Source organism: Heliconius melpomene, chromosome 10, assembly GCF_056956725.1.
Source record: "Heliconius melpomene rosina isolate 202511_hmr_F chromosome 10, ASM5695672v1, whole genome shotgun sequence".
Classification (NCBI taxonomy): Eukaryota; Metazoa; Arthropoda; class Insecta; order Lepidoptera; family Nymphalidae; genus Heliconius; species Heliconius melpomene.
The window spans coordinates 14,995,090-15,014,218 of NC_140398.1; the positions used below are offsets into that span (position 1 = coordinate 14,995,090).

Below are 19,129 nucleotides of genomic sequence, written 5' to 3' on the forward strand. Positions count from 1 at the left end.
TTTTCTTTAGAACACATTTATTTGGTCAATTTTAAAACAATTGTCAAAACTAGGTACCACTCAAAATTTTCCCTTTAAAATCAACTTCCGCACACAATGTAGGACCGCGTTAAACACTCACGTGCGTTACTGGCATAATACGATATGCATAACTTTAACGACAAAACAAATACTTAGTTTTAATTAAAACTAGGTTTAACCGTAACCCTTAATTAAAAGTGCTTTAACCACAGTAAAATATTTATACAATAACAAAATTCCAACATGTGCGAAACAACAATCCACTCGAGGTGCGTTTCAATCATACAAATTAAACAAAAATATCATCACTTGTATGATTGGAGACATCGGCCCTAACGTAAACGTAACGTAAACAAAAAATAATCTTTAGAGTACTCCGAGTACGAACAAATGTGACGATTTGCATATTATTACAATACACGTTCTAAATATAAATATAATATATCAACACTAATAAAATATGTTTTACGTCACCGATAGTTAGTTATCTTTGTACATCAAAATAACTTCGCTTATAAACACCCATCTTATTATTATATAAAATCTAACATAAATTAAACAGTCCAATTATTTATTAATATACAAATATTTTTGAAATAAATCTATACTTAACTAAGAGCTATTTTACGCTTATTTGGTACGCTATGAAGGCAACACTTGCACATAAAAGCACATTTTTGGTATATTTAAATAACACCCTGTATACAATATAAAAATAGTATTTAATAGAAACATGGTCACGGCGCGATTGCACCAAGGCTGTTAACAGGTCATCTTGAGATCACTAGACTTTCAGGACTTTATGTTGAAATTTTACACTGCTAAATAAAGAAGTGCAAATTTTATTTCTATTATTCCTACACATTAACAAGCTATAAATATAATATTCAATGAGCAATTTCATCATTTAAATATTCACTTTCGAAAACAAATAAAATGTAAATATCTATTATTAGTAAAGGTGCTAAAAAAAGATTGGAAGTTTTAGTGTTCAAAGGCACTAACACCGCTAATGATTTTATGTCCTCCAACCTGCCGACACTTTAATAATATTTTTGTATATTTATTTAATATCATCAAACAGAGGCACTTGTGTTTCTTTATAATGTTATATATCGCTTGTAAACGGTTCCAATATCATCATAAATATAGGTTATTCCTAAAATGTATATATTTTGTGTATGTTTTAAATATCATATTTCTCAAAAGTTTATACCACACTGTCAAAGGCTAAAATCGTCATCTTTAATAAAATGAACGAAATAGCTATAACCAATTTGGACCCGTGCGGATGTTTGTACTTTTAACTGATTACAATAACGTGCTTAAAGTTACGTGAGCAATAGAAAACACCATAAACAATGATTATATATACATGGAATGGACAATAACGCTTTCAATAATCCAACAACAAAACTCTCCGCGAATGTCACAAAGCATGGAACAGGTTTTCAATGACATATACATACAAAATATAATATATAAATTATCTAACGTAAATACAATTTGTCTTATCTATTTACAATTTGAAAATACATACTACACGATAAGATTTTAAAAATAAACAAAATTAATACTCTTTATGGCTGCCTAGTAAGTGCGTTAACTACTAAGATACATATTTTATTAACGTAACAATGAAATTAATAAAATAAACTAAATGAATTTATTTTTTAAAATGATAAATAAATCTGGAATGACACAGTATTAAATAACAATAATAGAATTTTTAAACAAGTTAACAATACACAGATCTACTAAGATTGCGTATTTTGCGTACTTGTAACTATAATATAATAACAATATATAACTTATCACTTTGTATTCAATTTTGGCTTCGATATATTTTAATGTTAACTTTTACATAATATTAAATAAAACTAAGTAGTTAACTTACAAAGGTAACTATAAATATAGTCTTTGATGCTAATAAAGGAATGTTATCTATAAAGGAGCATGAGACCATTACATGGTGGGTTTTGAAGGAAAACTACAAACAAAGTCGCCTGAGTGACGCCTGTACCAAGGAACTGCATGAATCTTAATTTTAAAACTAATTATGCTTTAGTCTTATTGTATACTTTAGGTTACCATTATTACAACTGCTCGAATTTGGCTGAGAAATTACAAAATTCGCGTTATATATCGATTTATATTTTTTAAATTTTTCAGCTAATACATACATTTTTTTTCTGTGACAATAGACAGCTTTAATTTTGTTTTTAACGGCCATTCTATCAATAAAATTATTTTTCTCTATAAATACCCACGGCTGCCATTTTCTACCAGTCAAATCTGGGTTATACGCTTCAGTATTACTGAAGTTATTGGTGCTAGCGTAGTGTGCCCCGTTTTCATTTTTTTTAATAATAACTTTAGGTATCACGTTTTTACTTTTTTTAATTTTGTTTTTATGCTTTTTAAATTGGATTTCGTCTATACTTTTAAGAACATCTTCAAATTTTGGCTTTTGCTTTTTTAACATCGTCTCTTTATGATTTTTCTCATTAATCTTAATCACAATATCATCTATCTTTGGTACTACTTTGGACGTTTTCAGATGCTTTAGAGAATTAAGGCGATGTTCTGGTAAAGGAAGCTTAATTTTAAGATCACGTATAGTGTTTTTTAGTGGTGGTATATACTTTTGAGCCGCTTTCGTAATTAAAGTTCGTGATGATCTAAAATTGGAATTATAGTTTCGATATTCTTTTTTTTCAGTTAGTTTATAACTCAATTTGTTCACATTCCCAGTGGTAAATTCATTAATTTGCGACATTCTAGAGCCATTATAATTAGTAATTTTTAGTAAAATGCTGGAATTTTTTTCTTCTGAAGTCGTAGAAGATACCTCTGGTGAACTCGAGTAGGAATAATTAGAATTATCTTTTTTCATATCGATTAATAAATTTTCATCTGGTGATTGGCATGAAAGCGTTGTGTATTTTTTTTCTCCCTCACTTTCTTCATTGAGTAATTTTCTATACTCATGATTTTCATCAGTACCGGAATAAATGTTTCGGCTAACATAAACATCATCTAATTCTACATTTTCTGCTATATTTTCTTTTTCGTCCATTATTTCAGAACTGTCATAAGATGGTACATTGAGATTTAATTCTGCAGATATACAATCTGTTTCAACATCATTATCCAACTGCTTTGGTGATCCGTCTTCATCGTTATTACGAGATTCATTAAACAAAAGAGTTTTGTTAACATCCATCTGTGGTGTTCTACGCAATGTTTCAAGGACATTGTTGCACATTGTAGTACCGTAGATATTTTTAACTTTATTTAAACTATCGCTATCAAAATGTAAAAGTGGTTCATCGTTAACAATTTCACTTGATAAATCGTACTCTTTTCGAGATTCTTCATTCATCTCAAAGTCTTCTATAACCTCTTCTGAAACTACTGTTTCTATACATGCCACATCTTCTACCCATGACTCTTCTAAGGATTTTTCTGTAGAATATATGGAATCGGAATATACACATTCGATATGTTCATTTGAATCTAGATCATTTGTTATTGTAACATCCGTTCGATCTATAGTTTCACTTTTCGTTATATTTAAGTCTTCTGACATTTCAGATATATATATTTTATCAGATTCTGCGTTACCTTCAGCTATTATTAAATCATTATCTATGACGATATACAAACTATTATCGTTATAAAATGTTGATACAGAATTCCTTCGATTATTTTGAATTATATTACAAATATCTTCTGAAATAATATGAGGTTCTATAAAATCATCTGCGCCTTTTTTGCGCTTGTTTGGTGTTGTTTTTAATTCTTCATCATCTTTATAATCATATATGGCAGATTCTGATACACAACGTTTTAGAGTATTTCTTCGAAAAATAGAGGGACAATTATTACATAGCAAATTAATATAATTGTCTTTCTCAGTGCTTTCAGGATCATGAGTTAAATCGACAGTCATAGGATTACTTTTAGACTCAGCGGCGTTTTTGGTAAATGTGTCTTGTTTTTCACTTACATTATTGTCGTAAGAAAGTAAAATATTGCTGTCAACACTAGTCTCGTTATTTGTATGTTCGACATTATTTTCTTCAACTGTAGATGGCATTAAATTCACTTCAGTTGGTATTTCTTTTTGTATGAAGGGTGTACTTCTACAATACCCTTCATTGAATAAATGTAATTTTTGTATCCATGGGGAGTAATGTTCTTTATAAACACGTAAGGTAGGGGTAATTTTATTAGCAGCAACGCGTAGCATCAAACTTGAACTATTCTCCATATTGATATCAAAAGATTCAAGATTCTCTTTAGATTGTTGAGGACATGATGATACGTTTGTGTCAGTAAATTCATTAATGATTTCTTCCTTGGTTTTCTTAATTTCTATTTGATGACTTTTTGTTGCATTAAAAGTGTCATCAGTATTTTTTAAAATTTCTTCATTAAATATTTCTTTCGCTAGAAAATCTTGAGTAATAAACATGTATTTATCGTTTTGGACTGCATCTTGTATACTGCATGATACATTGTCAGCATTGCCATTACTTTCTAAATTTGATTCGTTTCCAATGACAAAAATATCACTTTGTTTTTGCGAGGTATTTTCTTCGTCCTTATTACTAATAGGGTCAATAACTTTAATGTTATTATCAGGTACAATATCCAGTTTCATTTGGTTATCATTAAATGTCGTATTTGAATTTTGTGTATAAACGATATCTTTTATATCAATTTTTTCTTCATTAATGTCGATAACTGATTTTGATATATCTATTATATTTCCATCTTTTGGTATCATGTCTTCTTGATTAAGTTTACTACTGTCGCTCAACACAGTGTCATTTTCAATTGTATCATTAGTTGCATCGATATCAGATACAAGTTTGTTTTTTATTGTACTTTCTTTACCGTAAATTTCATTAATATCGTGTGACAAATTTATTTCTTCCAAAATATCATTTTCTAATTCATGCGAACTTGTAAGATTTATATTGTTACTTGAAAAGTGTTCTTCCTCAAGAGAAATGTAACTACATACTTGTTTATTTTTTGCAATTTTATCATCAGTTTCAATTTTCTTTTCTGCTATTGTCTTTAATTCTAAGTCTATTTTTTCTACATTATCTGAACTTATGTTACTTTCGTTATTAACATAAGTATCAGAGTTAAGCAAGTCGTCATTATCATCAATTTCTTTTTCTGGATGAATTTGCTCTTGTAGGAAGTCTTTTCGATTATTTTCCAGAGAAGTGACTTTATTTTCTCGTATGACAGACGTATCATTTTCTTTACTATTTTCGGCTTTAAAAATATCTAATTCAGATGTTAATTCCTTTATCACAGGAACATTACTTTCTTCAACTGATTTAGATTGTAAATATTCATTTACCTCGAATGGACATTCCAAGGATTCTCTATGTAAGCTTTCTTTTTCGACAAAGTTAAACACAGTTTCTTTTTCTTTGTTATACATAGTAACAGTAGGTTCATTTTTTGTATTATCTTTATGATCAAATGCCTCTTGGCAATCAAATTGAGAGTCAATTTTTCTTGACTTTTCACTAGTGTCAACTATTTGGTCGCAAGACGCTTCATTTGTTTCATCACTTTTACTTAAACTGAAGTCAATAGCCGTTTCGAACGACAAATTATACACATCGCTTTCTGTTTCTGGTCGGTCTTGTGATTTTTGTTCCATGGCATGGCATTGTCGATTATTAAAGTTTTCTTCAACAATGTGTGGAGCACAATTTTCAGATAAATTTTCGTGTAATTTAATGTTATCAGGATTTTTTATAATAACACTATCAATTCGTTGATGGACTGGATCTATTAATTCACTTGCATTCAAATTTTCTTCTTTTGTTATAATTTCACATTTCTTATTTTTGCGATATTTACTTAATTTAGAAGGTTCTTTTTCAATATTATGACAAAAAGCTATTGGAGGCGATAAAATATTCTGTTGAAAGATATTGTTATCACGTTCTGTATTTACTTCTATATCAAGCCGTGGGAGATCTTTCGCAGGTACTGTTTCAGATTCAATTTTGTTAGCAGTCATAAATTGTTGATTAATTTCGGGAAAGTTAAGCTCTATATCATTGTCCAAACGAGGCAACGATGCTAAAGAAATGCCAGAAGTAGTATTAAAATCTTGTGCATTATAATGATTAGGTTTACTTAAATTTGGGTAACTATTAAGTGAGTATTGATTATTAACCATATTATAATTGGTAATTTTATTATGATCATTCAAAGAATTTGGTGTTTTATTTCCATTGCTGGTTGATAACATTGGAGATTTACATACTGTTGGATTAGTAACTTTTTCTATTATTCGCTCTCCCAATATATTGTGCACTGGAGTCGCAACTTCAACATTTAACATTTCTGGACTACAAGGCTTTATTTCAAAATTACAACCAACTTCTTTATGAATTACAGATTGGCTTATTTTTGCCTCAACATCAAGAGGTGATAACGGCCGGGGCAATTTAGCATTCTCTTTGTCAAATCTTTTTGATATAAAGTTGTGTTCTTTAGGTACCGAATGTTTGTTTTGAGTAAAATGGTTATTTGTGTTAGAAGATTCTACAAGCTTCTCATATTGGTTAAGTATTTCAATACTGTTATATCCTTTAATATTTTCTGGTAGCTTTGAAATTTTTTGAATATGTTCATATTTACTTAATTCTTCACTAGGAACATTAACTAATCCGAGAACATAAAGTTGCTCTTGATTGTTAACTTGCTCAGATGGAACCACCAAATTATTATTATTAATCTGAATTTGTGAAACATCTTTAGTTGGTTCATTTATTTCATCTTCGCCTTCATTCCACATTTGTAAAAACTGTCTAACATCAAGATTCTTCTTGTTTGAAGTATTAAATTTATTTTTCTGATTCTGAGATATATGATCATTTGTATGAAATGATTTATTTAAAGCTCCATAATTCTCCCGCCTTCTGTAAAAGTCATTAGGTAGTGGAACATGACCAGAATCTAAACTCCTTACACTAGTTGTAGAGGACTGGCTTACGTATCCACAATCTTCTTGAGACATATTCATGGTATGTATTGTGTCAATACTAGTGTTTGAATCAGAAGGAGAAATAGCTATGGCATTTGGTGAAAATTGTAAGGGAAGCCTCTGTAGTGAATAGTTTAAATTCATTGATTGATCTACATTTCTATAGTGAATATTATACTCATACGGTTTGATGTGAGGGTTATCCCTCCGATACATTTGGTGTTGAGGCATTGTATGCATGTTTAATGTAGAATGATTAGGTAAAACCATTTCACTTCTTATATGGTTCATGTCATTATAATACATATTCTCTGGTGCAGGATAAGTTTTACGAGTAGGTTCTAAATCAAGGTATATTTTGTTATTAGAATCAAATGTTAAATGTTTATTTACTGTCATTGGCTTTGAAGCAATATCAGTAAAAGGTTTGTTTTGCACACAGTTCCTCGATAGAGGGCCATATGGGGGCGGAACTATTTGATTACGAAATGGTGCATTCAAATTATTATGATTAGGTCTTTGATAACTTTCTGCAAAAGGATCATGAATTCTTCTCTCTAAGTATTTTAGCTGAGGATAAACAGGATAAGGATGACCATGTAATGGCTTTTGTAAATCAAATTTATGTGGTGGGATAGGTGGGACAGGTGGATGAAATGTATTTTGGTAATTATTAATATAGTCATACCTCATCTGTTGATGCTTATCTTTAATTGGAGGATATGGTTTAAACCTGATGTTGGCTTCTTGATATAATCGCTCTGGATATGCTTGAGTTGCATCTTCATGGTGACTCCTAAGAGGCCTTGTCAGCATCATAGGCCTGGGACCACAATTAGTATATTCTGAATATTGGTAATACTCAGAAGCACCATAAGGTTTTGGAGGCCGAATGTTAACAGGTGTAGGCCAACCATAAGGTGGAACACTTCTATTAAAAGAGGGATTAACACTAGACATGGGAATGTCTGAATTCCTGACACTTTTTTGATCATTATTCACAGTATTTAAATTATAAGGCACATCACAGTATTTAGCCTCTTGAGGCATGTTTAATTTAGAGTTTTTTAGATTAGAATCATCACTATTTTTCACAGAACTGTATATAGGTGAAACCATGATCCGCTGCATATTTTCTTGGAATGTTTGTCTTGGTGATATGTTTCTGGTGGGGTGGTACTCATTTGGTTTCGTCGGGTAATCAGGCGGTTGACGGTAAACATTTTCTGGATACGGCCAAGGTTCCACTGACGGTTTTTTCAAGTGGAACTCTCCCGTTGCATGTGACAGCACTCTATCAGGGCCAATGATAGCACACGGCCGTATGATCGACGCATCCACTTTGCCAATGGAACTCGGTCCAATATCGTTATATGATTTATTTTTACCTTCTGATAGCGTTGAACTGCTGTGGGCATATTTTGAGTTGTCATCATTAACGTTTACAGTCAGAGACGAATTTCTTAATTCTTTAGGATCCATATTTAACTATTTTTGAATAAGTTATAAGCTGTTTTGGTTTCATTTTTTAAGTATTTTGTTGTATCTCATAATAGGTGAACCTCCAAGAACCCAATACAGCGCCCATTCTGAAATATAAACAAAATATCAAACATCAGAGGTGACAACTGTCAAAACACTGTGCCACATAGACCATATGTTATTGAAAAATAAATATCTCACTAAAACGTTTTTTTGGATAGGATTTGTAACAAACTTACCCGCAGTATATATTAAAAAACCAAAAACATCAATATTATTTCCTTGGAGACACCGATTTATTACGTTCCTACACCGTCGACTTCCTGAGGTGTAAGTGTTGTCTATATAAAAAAATAAGTATAGATAATGTGTGATAAGGCAAGTAGTTTAATTAATATGTAAAATTTTATATATATTTTAGAATGTGATAGTTGTCAAATAAATAAAATAAAAGAAAAATAAAAAGTTCTTATTATTTTGTTTTAAAGTAAAAAAATATTTATACATATATACATTATGATTATCTGGATTGGAGCATATATATGTCAATGTCAATTAACATTTCACCGACGTGCATCTTTATTCTATAATCAATGTCAAATGTCAATTGTCAATTTCTGTTTTAAATCTGTACGTCGATATTTACTAAATTTTAAATAACATCTAAAAATTATACCCAAATATGAGATATATATCATTTAGTTTAATATTAACTTTAATTTTTGCTGGATACATTATAAATACAATTTGGACTTTAGCTGAAATTTTTATACCACCGGAATGCAATCGTGGCGATCGATGCTTTGCAAATTATTTATCCACAAATCCAAAACAGCACCTAGTTTTATATACTTCAGTTAAAGAACATCCTTATCGAAATGGAATGTATGAAGGTTCTGTAAATAAAGTACATACATTATTGAACTTCGATTACAAGAATCCGGCAACTATGTAAGTCTAACAGTCAGCTTGCATACATTTAATTTTTGTAATTGAAAAGTTATGTTATATTTACTATATTTCAGAGTTGTGACATTAACAATTCCAAGAACGACTCGTAACAATGGAACATTGTTTATGCATGCTGTTTTACTTGATGAAAAGCGACTCTATGATAACTTTATTGATATTTTCCGTAACGAAGCTGTCCATTCATTTAGCTTAGTAACTCATATTGAACCTCAGGCAGCTACTTTTAACCTACTTCAATCTAATGTATGTATTTCATCAAAATAATGATACTTAGTAAATATTGAAGGTATTTAATTTATAATTAAACTTATGTCTTTTTATGTTCCACTTTTGCAGAATAAAAATGATGATATGAGTAAAAAGAAACATATAAAGCCATATGCTCATATATCTACAAATGCACCATTGTCTATTTTAATAGACAATTTAAACATACCATTGCATAAGATTCCTGGAGAGCTATATCCGTACATGAGGTAATATTATAAAAAAGTCTACATTTTTTTTGCTTAATGCTATATTCAGCATAAATATAGGGCTTACAGAGGGAGCCTAGTCTTAAGACAGTCCTTTCCTCATGGACTTACAAATTTATGAAATATTGTGTCGATTTGTAGAACCCACTGATTTGTAGAACACACCACTCTTTGTCTTGTTGCAAGAGTAAAGAAGTCTAATCACCAATAATTGTTTTTACTGTTAGTTATGGGTTAGTGGCAGCACTTATATTAACAAATCTATATATAATTTTCTGTTTACAGAATCCGTGATGAAAAATTTCTGCCAATTCTACAACATAATGTATTAAAATCACGTTTGGCTAATCTACAATTATTGAATAGTGGTACTACTGAAATCAATGTTACTGTAAATGTATCACCAGCATCTTATGGATCATTGCGGTTGGCATTACATGTGCGGTTAGCCTTACAGCAATTGTACTCATTGGGATTCACATACAAGGATATTGATGATGTCAAAGGAATTTTTGCTGATACTAATTTATATTTGTTGTCTGCGACTGTGCTCATTGCTAGTTGTCATGTAAGTATTTTTTTTGTAAGCCATCTGTAAATTATATCACACATTAAATGTGGGAGGCGCATGACAAGAGAGACATCATTTGAGTAGGAGTAGGGTTCTAAATTTCATGATATGTAAGATTGCAATATGTGATGTCATATTAGGCAAGTGAAGTCACAAATATAGCTAGTTTTGAGAAGAACAGGATCAAATAATCAAAATTTGTGTCATGTAGCAGAAGTGAATTATTTTCATTTCATTGCTCTGATAACAAGACCAAGCACAAGCAAAAGTGGGGTTCTCTCTTAGATTGTGTAAAGCTAAGATTTTTTTCTTTTAAAGTATGCTATAGACAAATATAAATATTAGTATACTTTTTGTATACCCAGTTTTTCTTACCAGTCACCTTTGCTTATTGTACATTATGACCATATGCTGATGACATTATAAAATGTTGATGATTTAATTATATAGTCTATGATTAAATTAAATCGTTTATTACAATGATATTACCACGACATAAGTAAACTGATTTTACATAGCACATTAAGATTTTAACAAATTGATAATTGATATAACGAATAAGATGTATTCGTTTGGCAGAATGTGGGGAACTGAGTGTCTTAACACTAGGTTCCCTCGGCCTACCCTGCTGTGTGCGGGATACAGTGTGAAGCTGATACATCTTAAGATAATTATAAATATTATTTCAGTTACTATTTGATTTCTTGGCATTCAAAAACGACGTGTCCTTCTGGCGGCGTAAGAAGTCTCTCGCGGGTCTCTCAGCTAGGACTATATTTTGGCGTGCTTTCTCCCAATCAGTAATATTTTTCTATTTAATGGATCAACAGACGTCACTTTTAGTTCTAATCCCAGCTGGTGTTAGTGCTGTGATTGAGGTAATTAAAACTTCTATACTAATATTATAAAACTGAAAATCTTGTTTGGTTGAAGGTGTCTTGGGAATTAGTAGTTCTAATTGATAAATTATTTTTATGGTGGATGACTATAGCCTTGCTTGAGAAATGGGCTGTTGGCTATATTACATAGTTTAATCGTTTTGATATAATCCATTGTGCCTGTTGTCTATTGTTCTGAAGGGATGAATGACAAATGTTTGATATGAACATTGGTAGAACAGGTTATATGGGAAAATTTAATTGGTTTTTTCCTATCTTCCTCACTTCATACTCCTTCACTCATTTTTTCCATATTTTTTTCACCTTTTAAACCTTTTTCCCTGGACTTCCACAATTAATTCAAAACCAAAATTAACCAAATCGGTTCAGCTGTTCGCAGCAATTGATTTTTATATATATAGATATATACATTTTTTTACTTATTATTTCTTGAAAAACTCCGCAAAGAAGTTCTGGTTTGAGTCCTGCATTCCTCAGTATGAAAAAAATTCACATATTTAAAAATATTAATAATCTTTTCGCATTTATTACATTATAGCTATGGAAAGTAACAAAAATCCTCCATGTTGAAATAAAATGGGCCAGCTGGCGTGTATGGCGCATACGAGCGGTCCGCGGGGAGCCCCCGAGTGGCGCCGCTGAGCGCTGCACGGCGCACGCGGACGCAGAGGCCATGAGATACTTGTCTATGTTGCTGTATCCGCTTTGTGTCGCTGGTGCAGTGTACTCCTTGATTTATGAGCCACACAAGAGGTAATTAAAGTGTTCTATGTAATAATACGTGAAGCAAAAACTTTGGACCCCATTTTCTGAAAAGGGGGACAAAATTTGCTCGCGTCCGTAGGACTTACCATCTAGTCCATTCAAGACCCACCCTACACGTGTCCCCTGGGTGGTGCCAAATGAGCAAAACGCCGAGTTTCGGGCGGCGGTAATAAACCTGAACCAACAAGCCTAACAAGCTTGTCCTTGTTGATGGTAGGAAATGGCCTCAACAACCCGGTCCTTGCGGTCATGTTTCGTGAGGCTGGGGGTCTTGGCTTCATCGCCTGGACCAAGAGGAAGAAAACCTCAATAAAATAATTACCCTAATCCTAAGGTGAGGACTGCGCCGACAGGACGAATGGCTGGAGGGATTCCAGTTTCTAGCACCAACCTCGATGTGACAGGCCAACATCGTTGAATTGTGCCTTCTTATAGGGATGGGCGTCACCCTATAAGCGACCGTTTAGATCGACCCTACTCGTGGGAACAAATATGAATGAACCCTTTCAAAACACCTCAACCAAAACAAGTCGAAAAACACTAACCCAACAAGTGTTCCACCCAGCACTTTTCAATAGGCCACGATCGGTTTCCTTAAGCGATATGCCCAAACCCGAAACCAAACAAAGGGATGAAAAATCAAGTGACACAGTGGAACCAACTGAAGTTGTGTCTATCCAGCAATCACCACCACCTTGGCAACGCGTACCACACACCAATAAGCGTAAAAGAACTAGCGACTCTCCACCTAATGCTGCTTCTGTAACAGTATCAAACAGATTTAGATCTCTACCACTGGATCAAGCTGAAGACCAAAATAATGACTCTGCAAGCCCAAAGCCAAATAAGCCCCCTCCTATTGTTCTTTATGGAATAGAAGATGTTAATGAACTCTCAAAACTTATAGAATCAGTATGCGATCCCAAGCTATTTAAAATAAGAATAGTAAACAAAAATTTACTCCGAGTCCTTGTGGATTGCTCTGAAACCTATAAAGATGTTATCTCGACAATAAGAAGTAAAGGATTGATAGGTCACACCTTCACGCCAAAAGATAAGAAGGCCTATCGTGTAGTAATTAAAAAATTGCACTACTCAACTCCACACAGCGAAATCATCAATGCGATAGAATCTTCAGGAAATAAAGTCCGTGGGGAAATTATTAATGCCCGATATGGCCCAGACAAAATTCCATCTTTTACATTCTTCGTTAATTTGGAACCTAATGTAAATAACAAAGCAGTTAAGGATATACAGTATATTTATCACCAGAGAGTCAAAGTAGAAGACCCTCGTAAATCAACAACAATTGTCCAATGTCAGCGCTGCCAACAGTATGGTCACTCCAAGAACAACTGCATGAGGCCTTTTAGATGTGTCAAATGTGGAGAAGGACACAAGACTGCAGACTGTTCAAAGAAAGATCGCAACAGTCCTGCTAAATGCGCACTGTGCTCACGCGACCACCCAGCAAACTATAAAGGCTGCCAGGTGTACTTGGAAATCTCATCCAGAAGGGGAAATCGCGCTAAAAATCCTCTCACTGGTCCTCCAAAGAACGAAAACATTAATGCAAGTCAAACACAAAGGCTAGCCACCAAGACCTCTATAAAACCTGACACTCAACCACGTGACAAACCCAGCTACTCTGATATCACAGCAAATAGATACCAAAACAACTCCAGCACTGAATTTCAAAGCAATTTTGAACAAAGCCGCATCGAAGTTATCTTAACAAAACAATCTGAAAAGATAGATCAACTCATTCAACAGATAGGTACTCTCTTAAACCTATTGACCTCAGTCGTTGCCAAGTTACATTCTTAGTTCCCTTACGCATTGCAACCTGGAACATAAATGGACTATCATCTAACATATTGGAACTTGAAGCATTGATTATCAGTAATAAATTAGATATTGTTCTGATTTCTGAGTCCCACGCTACCAAGAACAGTTTGTATCGCATAAAAGGTTGTAACATTTACTTTACTCCCCATCCTGGTGATGGCAAAGCTCATGCAGGTACTGCAATAATCATAAGATCAAATCTCAAGCACACTGTATTGGAGAACTACGCTACCCAGCACATACAGGCTACTACAATTAGATTAGACGACCGTACTGGCTCTATCACATTCTCTGCCGTCTACTGCCCACCTAAACACAAAATATCTTCCGAATTGTTCTGCGACTTCTTTTCTCAACTTGGAAATAAATTCATATCTGGAGGTGATTGGAATGCGAAGCACACTTTCTGGGGTTCGCGTATTACTCTACCAAGAGGCCGATCTCTTAAAAGCTGTCTCGATGCTCTTCACCTTACTCCAATATCTACTGGCGAACCAACGATTTGGCCAACGGATCAAAAGCGGTCTCCAGATTTACTAGACTTCTTTATTACCAAAGGAATCAGTCATCTCTATTCTACCGTTGAATCAAGCCTAGATGGATCATCTGATCATACACCGGTAATCCTCACGTTGAGCACCTCTATTGCTTATGTTGAACCAGCTGACATGCTATGTAATCGAAAAACAGACTGGCAAGGGTTTCGTAACTACCTAGAGGAAAATATTCAACTAAATGTTCCTTTGAAAACCCCCGAAGATGTTGACAAAACCTGTGAGTCCCTCACAAATTTGATTCAAGTGTCTGCGTGGAAAAATTCACCTTACTTACCTCATTCAACAGCTATGAGTGTCCAATCTGCAGATGTCAAGGCGAAGATCGTCGAAAAGAGACGACTACGTAGAGTTTGGCACCAATCTCAGCACTCTAAAGACAAAACAGCCTTTAACAAAGCTGCAAAAGAACTCAAGTTGCTACTACCAGAAATTGCTAACTCTTCACTCCGTTACACCCTTGAAAAAGTGTCATCTCAGGGAAAAGGTGAAACTTCACTCTGGAAAGCTACTAAAAGCCTAAAAAAGCCCCAAGAACATATTCACCCTCTTAAATATTTAAATTCATGGGCGAGAACGGACGCTGAAAAAGTAGAAGTGTTTGCGAATCATCTGGAGAATGTGTTTAAACCTAATGATGGTATCGAAGACTACGACGTTGATGATCTACTCCGCCGGGATCTCCAGCTGTGCTTGCCACTCAAACCTACATCACCAAAGGAAATCGCCAGCGAAATTAGGCGGTTGAATTCAAATAAGGCCCCTGGATTTGACTTAATTACACCCACTATAGTTAAAAAGCTACCTCGAAAATGCATTACACTACTTACCTCAATCTTCAATGCAACTCTAAGATTGTCATATTTTCCAAAAATGTGGAAAGTGTCGGAAATCCTTATGATCCACAAACCCGGGAAATCACCCCATGAGGCCTCATCTTATCGTCCCATTAGTCTCACTCCAGTGCTTTCAAAATTATGGGAGAAGATTTTCTTAACCCGTCTGAAAGAAAACATAGACCACTACAACATTATCCCCCAGCATCAGTTTGGATTTCGGAAGCATCACTCCACAATAGAACAAATACACCGAGTCCACAACGAAATCAGACGCTGCTTTGAGATGAAATTGTACTGCTCGGCGGCATTCCTTGATGTTCAGCAGGCCTTCGACCGAGTTTGGCATAAGGGACTCCTGTACAAAATAAAAGACAAACTTCCGCACTCGCTCTTTCTAATTATCAAATCCTACCTCGAAGACAGGCTTTTTCAAGTAAAGCAGAGAGATGCCAGATCTACACTTCGACCTATAAAAGCCGGTGTTCCTCAGGGTTCGGTACTTGGCCCTGTACTTTACAACATATTTACATCAGACTTACCAACAGACAAAGATGTAACCATTGCGACATACGCCGATGATGTAGCTTACCTCGCTAGTGATGATCTCCCTTCAACGGCCAGCAACAAACTTCAACGCGTACTTGATTGCACTCATAGATGGATGAGAAAGTGGCGCATCCGGGCTAGTGCTCAAAAATCGAACCACATTACGTTCACTTTGAGAAGGGAAAACTGCCCTCCTGTCAGTTTTGGAGATGTTACACTGCCGGAATGCGATCAGGTAAAATACCTGGGTTTTAACTTGGATAGAAGGCTCACCTGGAATTATCACATTAAGAAGAAACGTGATGAAATTAACCACAAGTTCCGAGGTCTATATTGGCTCATGGGTAGAAACTCTGTCCTATCTGTTGATAATAAGCTGCTGATTTACAACTCCATCCTAAAACCTATCTGGACCTATGGAATTCCCCTATGGGGCACTGCTAGCAAAAGTAACATCATGTGCATCCAACGAGTTCAAAATAACATTCTGCGTAACATAGCAAATGCCCCGTGGTTCTCAAAAAACGACGAGATCCACGAATATCTTAATGTCCCCACAGTTCAGGCTGAAATTGAAAAACACAGGAAGAAGTACGCATACCGTCTCTCGATCCATCCAAATGTCCTGGCAAATGATCTTTTAAAACCCTTACCTAGAAGGCTGAAAAGGAAGGGTGTGCTATAAAAAGGCAGACGAGTCGCTGGCCTCGTCGCCTAAACGCCATTTACACCCAGGCCATCTGCTTATAGTCTTGCGACTGATTGCAGATTTTTTTAATACTCAAAAAAAAAAAAAAAAAATTTTCTGAAAATTTCACGGACGGTGGAGTATAAAATTTGGCACACTTATAGTTTATATATAGAAGTGTAGAACGCTAATATTTTTCAATAGCTTATTATTTTAAACAATATTATGCTGAGGCCAGTTGTGGTGCAGAGGCACAAGGTGTGACTAATAAATGTATATTTTATAGTAAATAAAATAAATTTGGGAATAAAATCTATATAAGTAACTCATATTAATCTTTACAGTTGGTACTCATGGGCGTTACACAGTATAGTCAACGGCGTGTACGCGTTCGGTTTTCTCTTCATGCTGCCACAACTATTCGTGAACTACCGTCTGAGATCAGTAGCGGCGTTGCCGTGGCGGGCTTTTATGTATAAAGCATTTAATACATTCATAGATGATATATTTGCATTTGTCATCACCATGCCGACTGCCCACCGTGTCGCCTGCTTCCGAGATGATTTGGTCTTCCTTGTGTACTTGTATCAGAGATGGTTAGTTTTTTTTAATTTTTATGTTTATTTGTTGGTAGAAAATAATAGATGTAAAAAGCTTTGAAATAATACTGTATATTAGTCAGTGTGAGAAATTTGATGATTATTAGTGATATTCTATTTTCTATAATTTTTATATTAGACAATTTTTATATACTTCTATAGATATAGCGGCTGTCGCGGCGCATCTACATAGCGTGTGACTGTAAACATGTTGAAGGTTCGATTCCGACTCAAAGAAATGATTTATTGTCATTTTCTCGTTCTGGTAACAAGATAAAGCGCAGCATTGTGTATTGCCACTAAACATACAGTGTCCTAACACTATCTTCCCTCAACCTATCCTGCTATACATGGGATGAAGGTGAATCTATAACAATAACAGATGTGCCGCGATAACTAACAATATAATATTGTAATTAAGTCATGTTTATCGTAACAAGTTATACAAATTGAATGATTTATTATTATTTCCAGGTTATATCCAGTGGATAAAACTCGAACAGACACAGCGGCCAGCATGGATGAATATCCCGATGAAATTGAACCCCTTAAAAATAAAGATGACTGATGATATTAGCGAATATTATTTAATTAATTATATTAATATTATCGTATTTTATTTACTGGACTCCATGGCTGTTTTATTTAAATTTTAAATATCAATAAGATATTATATATATGGTATGGTTATGTCATGTTATGTTACTAATGTTTTTAAAAATATCATTTTCGAGAAAAATAAATTAAATTTTGATACTTTGACGAGCTTTTGAAAAAAGACAACAAGGTAATCTTATAAGGGTTCCAGGTTTGAGATATGGAACTCTAAAAAAATTACACAAATAACTTTTAAATCAATTTATGAAAAAATGAGTTTTTCAAACAAAGTTTTTACAATGACTGATGATATTAGAATTTAGATACTAGTTTCACAGTGCGAGAACTAGGATTCAAATTTTAAAGGAGATTATTATTTTTTCTATAATATATAATTTCATACATGTTATTATATTTAAAGATGTATAATTAGTTTATAAGAAAATTATTAACAGTTGTGGACTCCATTTTAAAGAGGCTCTGGTGCTATACTATGCGCTTAAAATTCACATTAAATATTATTTATTTATTTTGCACTCAACTAGCGAATTAGTAAATAACATTTTGAAACTGACTGAAATGATTTACTGTTTTAAATTGTTATTTTATTAATATCATTATTAGATAAATAAAAATGATTGTAGCTATGTATGTTTTAATAAGTTATTTCATATAATTTTCGGTTTTATTTTCATATTTGATTAACAAAGCGATTAGTAACGCAACAGATTATTAAAATTGAATGAAACTAAAATTATCGAAACGAACATACAATTAGCATTTATTTTATAACGTGCATTAGAAACTAATGATTGAATTGAATCTAATAACAGAGGACATCATGGCTCGGCGACACAGCGTTTTACTGTAAACATACGGTTGTAGGTTCGTTCTGGTCAGAAGATAGCGCGAGTAAGTTAAGTTCTGCTATATGAGGAATACAGCGCAAGCATATAAAAAAAAGCTCAATTTTTTTACAATTGAAATGAAAATGACAAATTAATTTCTAAGAGAATATTGTTATCTTGCCTCCTACCTTTTTATCTTTTAATTTTTTTTTATTTACTCAATTTTTTGTTTAATTATTTATTGTTGTATCATCGAATTATATTTTACGTTACTTTAAATATTATAGAAATAAAAATAATAATCATCACAAGCAATATGGAAAGTAACTAGTAAAATATATAAAATGTTATCTTAAAGCTTATTGTCTAGGACTGTTGTTAATAGTGTTTA

The 19,129-nt window shown here is 33.4% G+C and overlaps 2 protein-coding genes across 2 annotated transcripts; one reads left to right on the forward strand and one right to left on the reverse strand.

The window, feature by feature from the left end:
• Nucleotides 1-8,871, reverse strand: LOC146535870 (uncharacterized). Its single transcript, XM_085190614.1, has 2 exons — nt 8,776-8,871; nt 1-8,643 (listed from the first exon to the last, which is right to left on the reverse strand). The coding sequence occupies exon 2, from the start codon at nt 8,534-8,536 to the stop codon at nt 2,075-2,077; it is 6,462 nt and encodes a 2,153-aa protein (XP_085046740.1). The 5' UTR covers nt 8,537-8,643; nt 8,776-8,871; the 3' UTR covers nt 1-2,074.
• Nucleotides 8,872-9,121: 250 nt separating this feature from the next.
• LOC146535871 (lipid scramblase CLPTM1L) lies at nt 9,122-17,921 on the forward strand. The gene is made up of 8 exons (XM_085190617.1): nt 9,122-9,487; nt 9,562-9,751; nt 9,845-9,984; nt 10,270-10,552; nt 11,245-11,433; nt 11,993-12,207; nt 17,039-17,290; nt 17,768-17,921. Exons 1-8 carry the CDS (start codon nt 9,219-9,221, stop codon nt 17,859-17,861), a joined length of 1,632 nt encoding a protein of 543 aa, XP_085046743.1. The 5' UTR covers nt 9,122-9,218; the 3' UTR covers nt 17,862-17,921.
• Nucleotides 17,922-19,129: the final 1,208 nt, after the last annotated feature.

Bases quoted from the DNA above. Each gene is read 5' to 3' on its own strand.
- LOC146535871 (XM_085190617.1), top strand. From the start codon at position 9,219: ATGAGATATATATCATTTAGTTTAATATTAACTTTAATTTTTGCTGGA. The intron at 9,985-10,269 runs GTAATATTATAA...TTCTGTTTACAG, and splicing joins GAGCTATATCCGTACATGAG to AATCCGTGATGAAAAATTTC. The intron at 12,208-17,038 runs GTAATTAAAGTG...TAATCTTTACAG, and splicing joins ATTTATGAGCCACACAAGAG to TTGGTACTCATGGGCGTTAC.
- LOC146535870 (XM_085190614.1), bottom strand. From the start codon at position 8,536: ATGGATCCTAAAGAATTAAGAAATTCGTCTCTGACTGTAAACGTTAAT.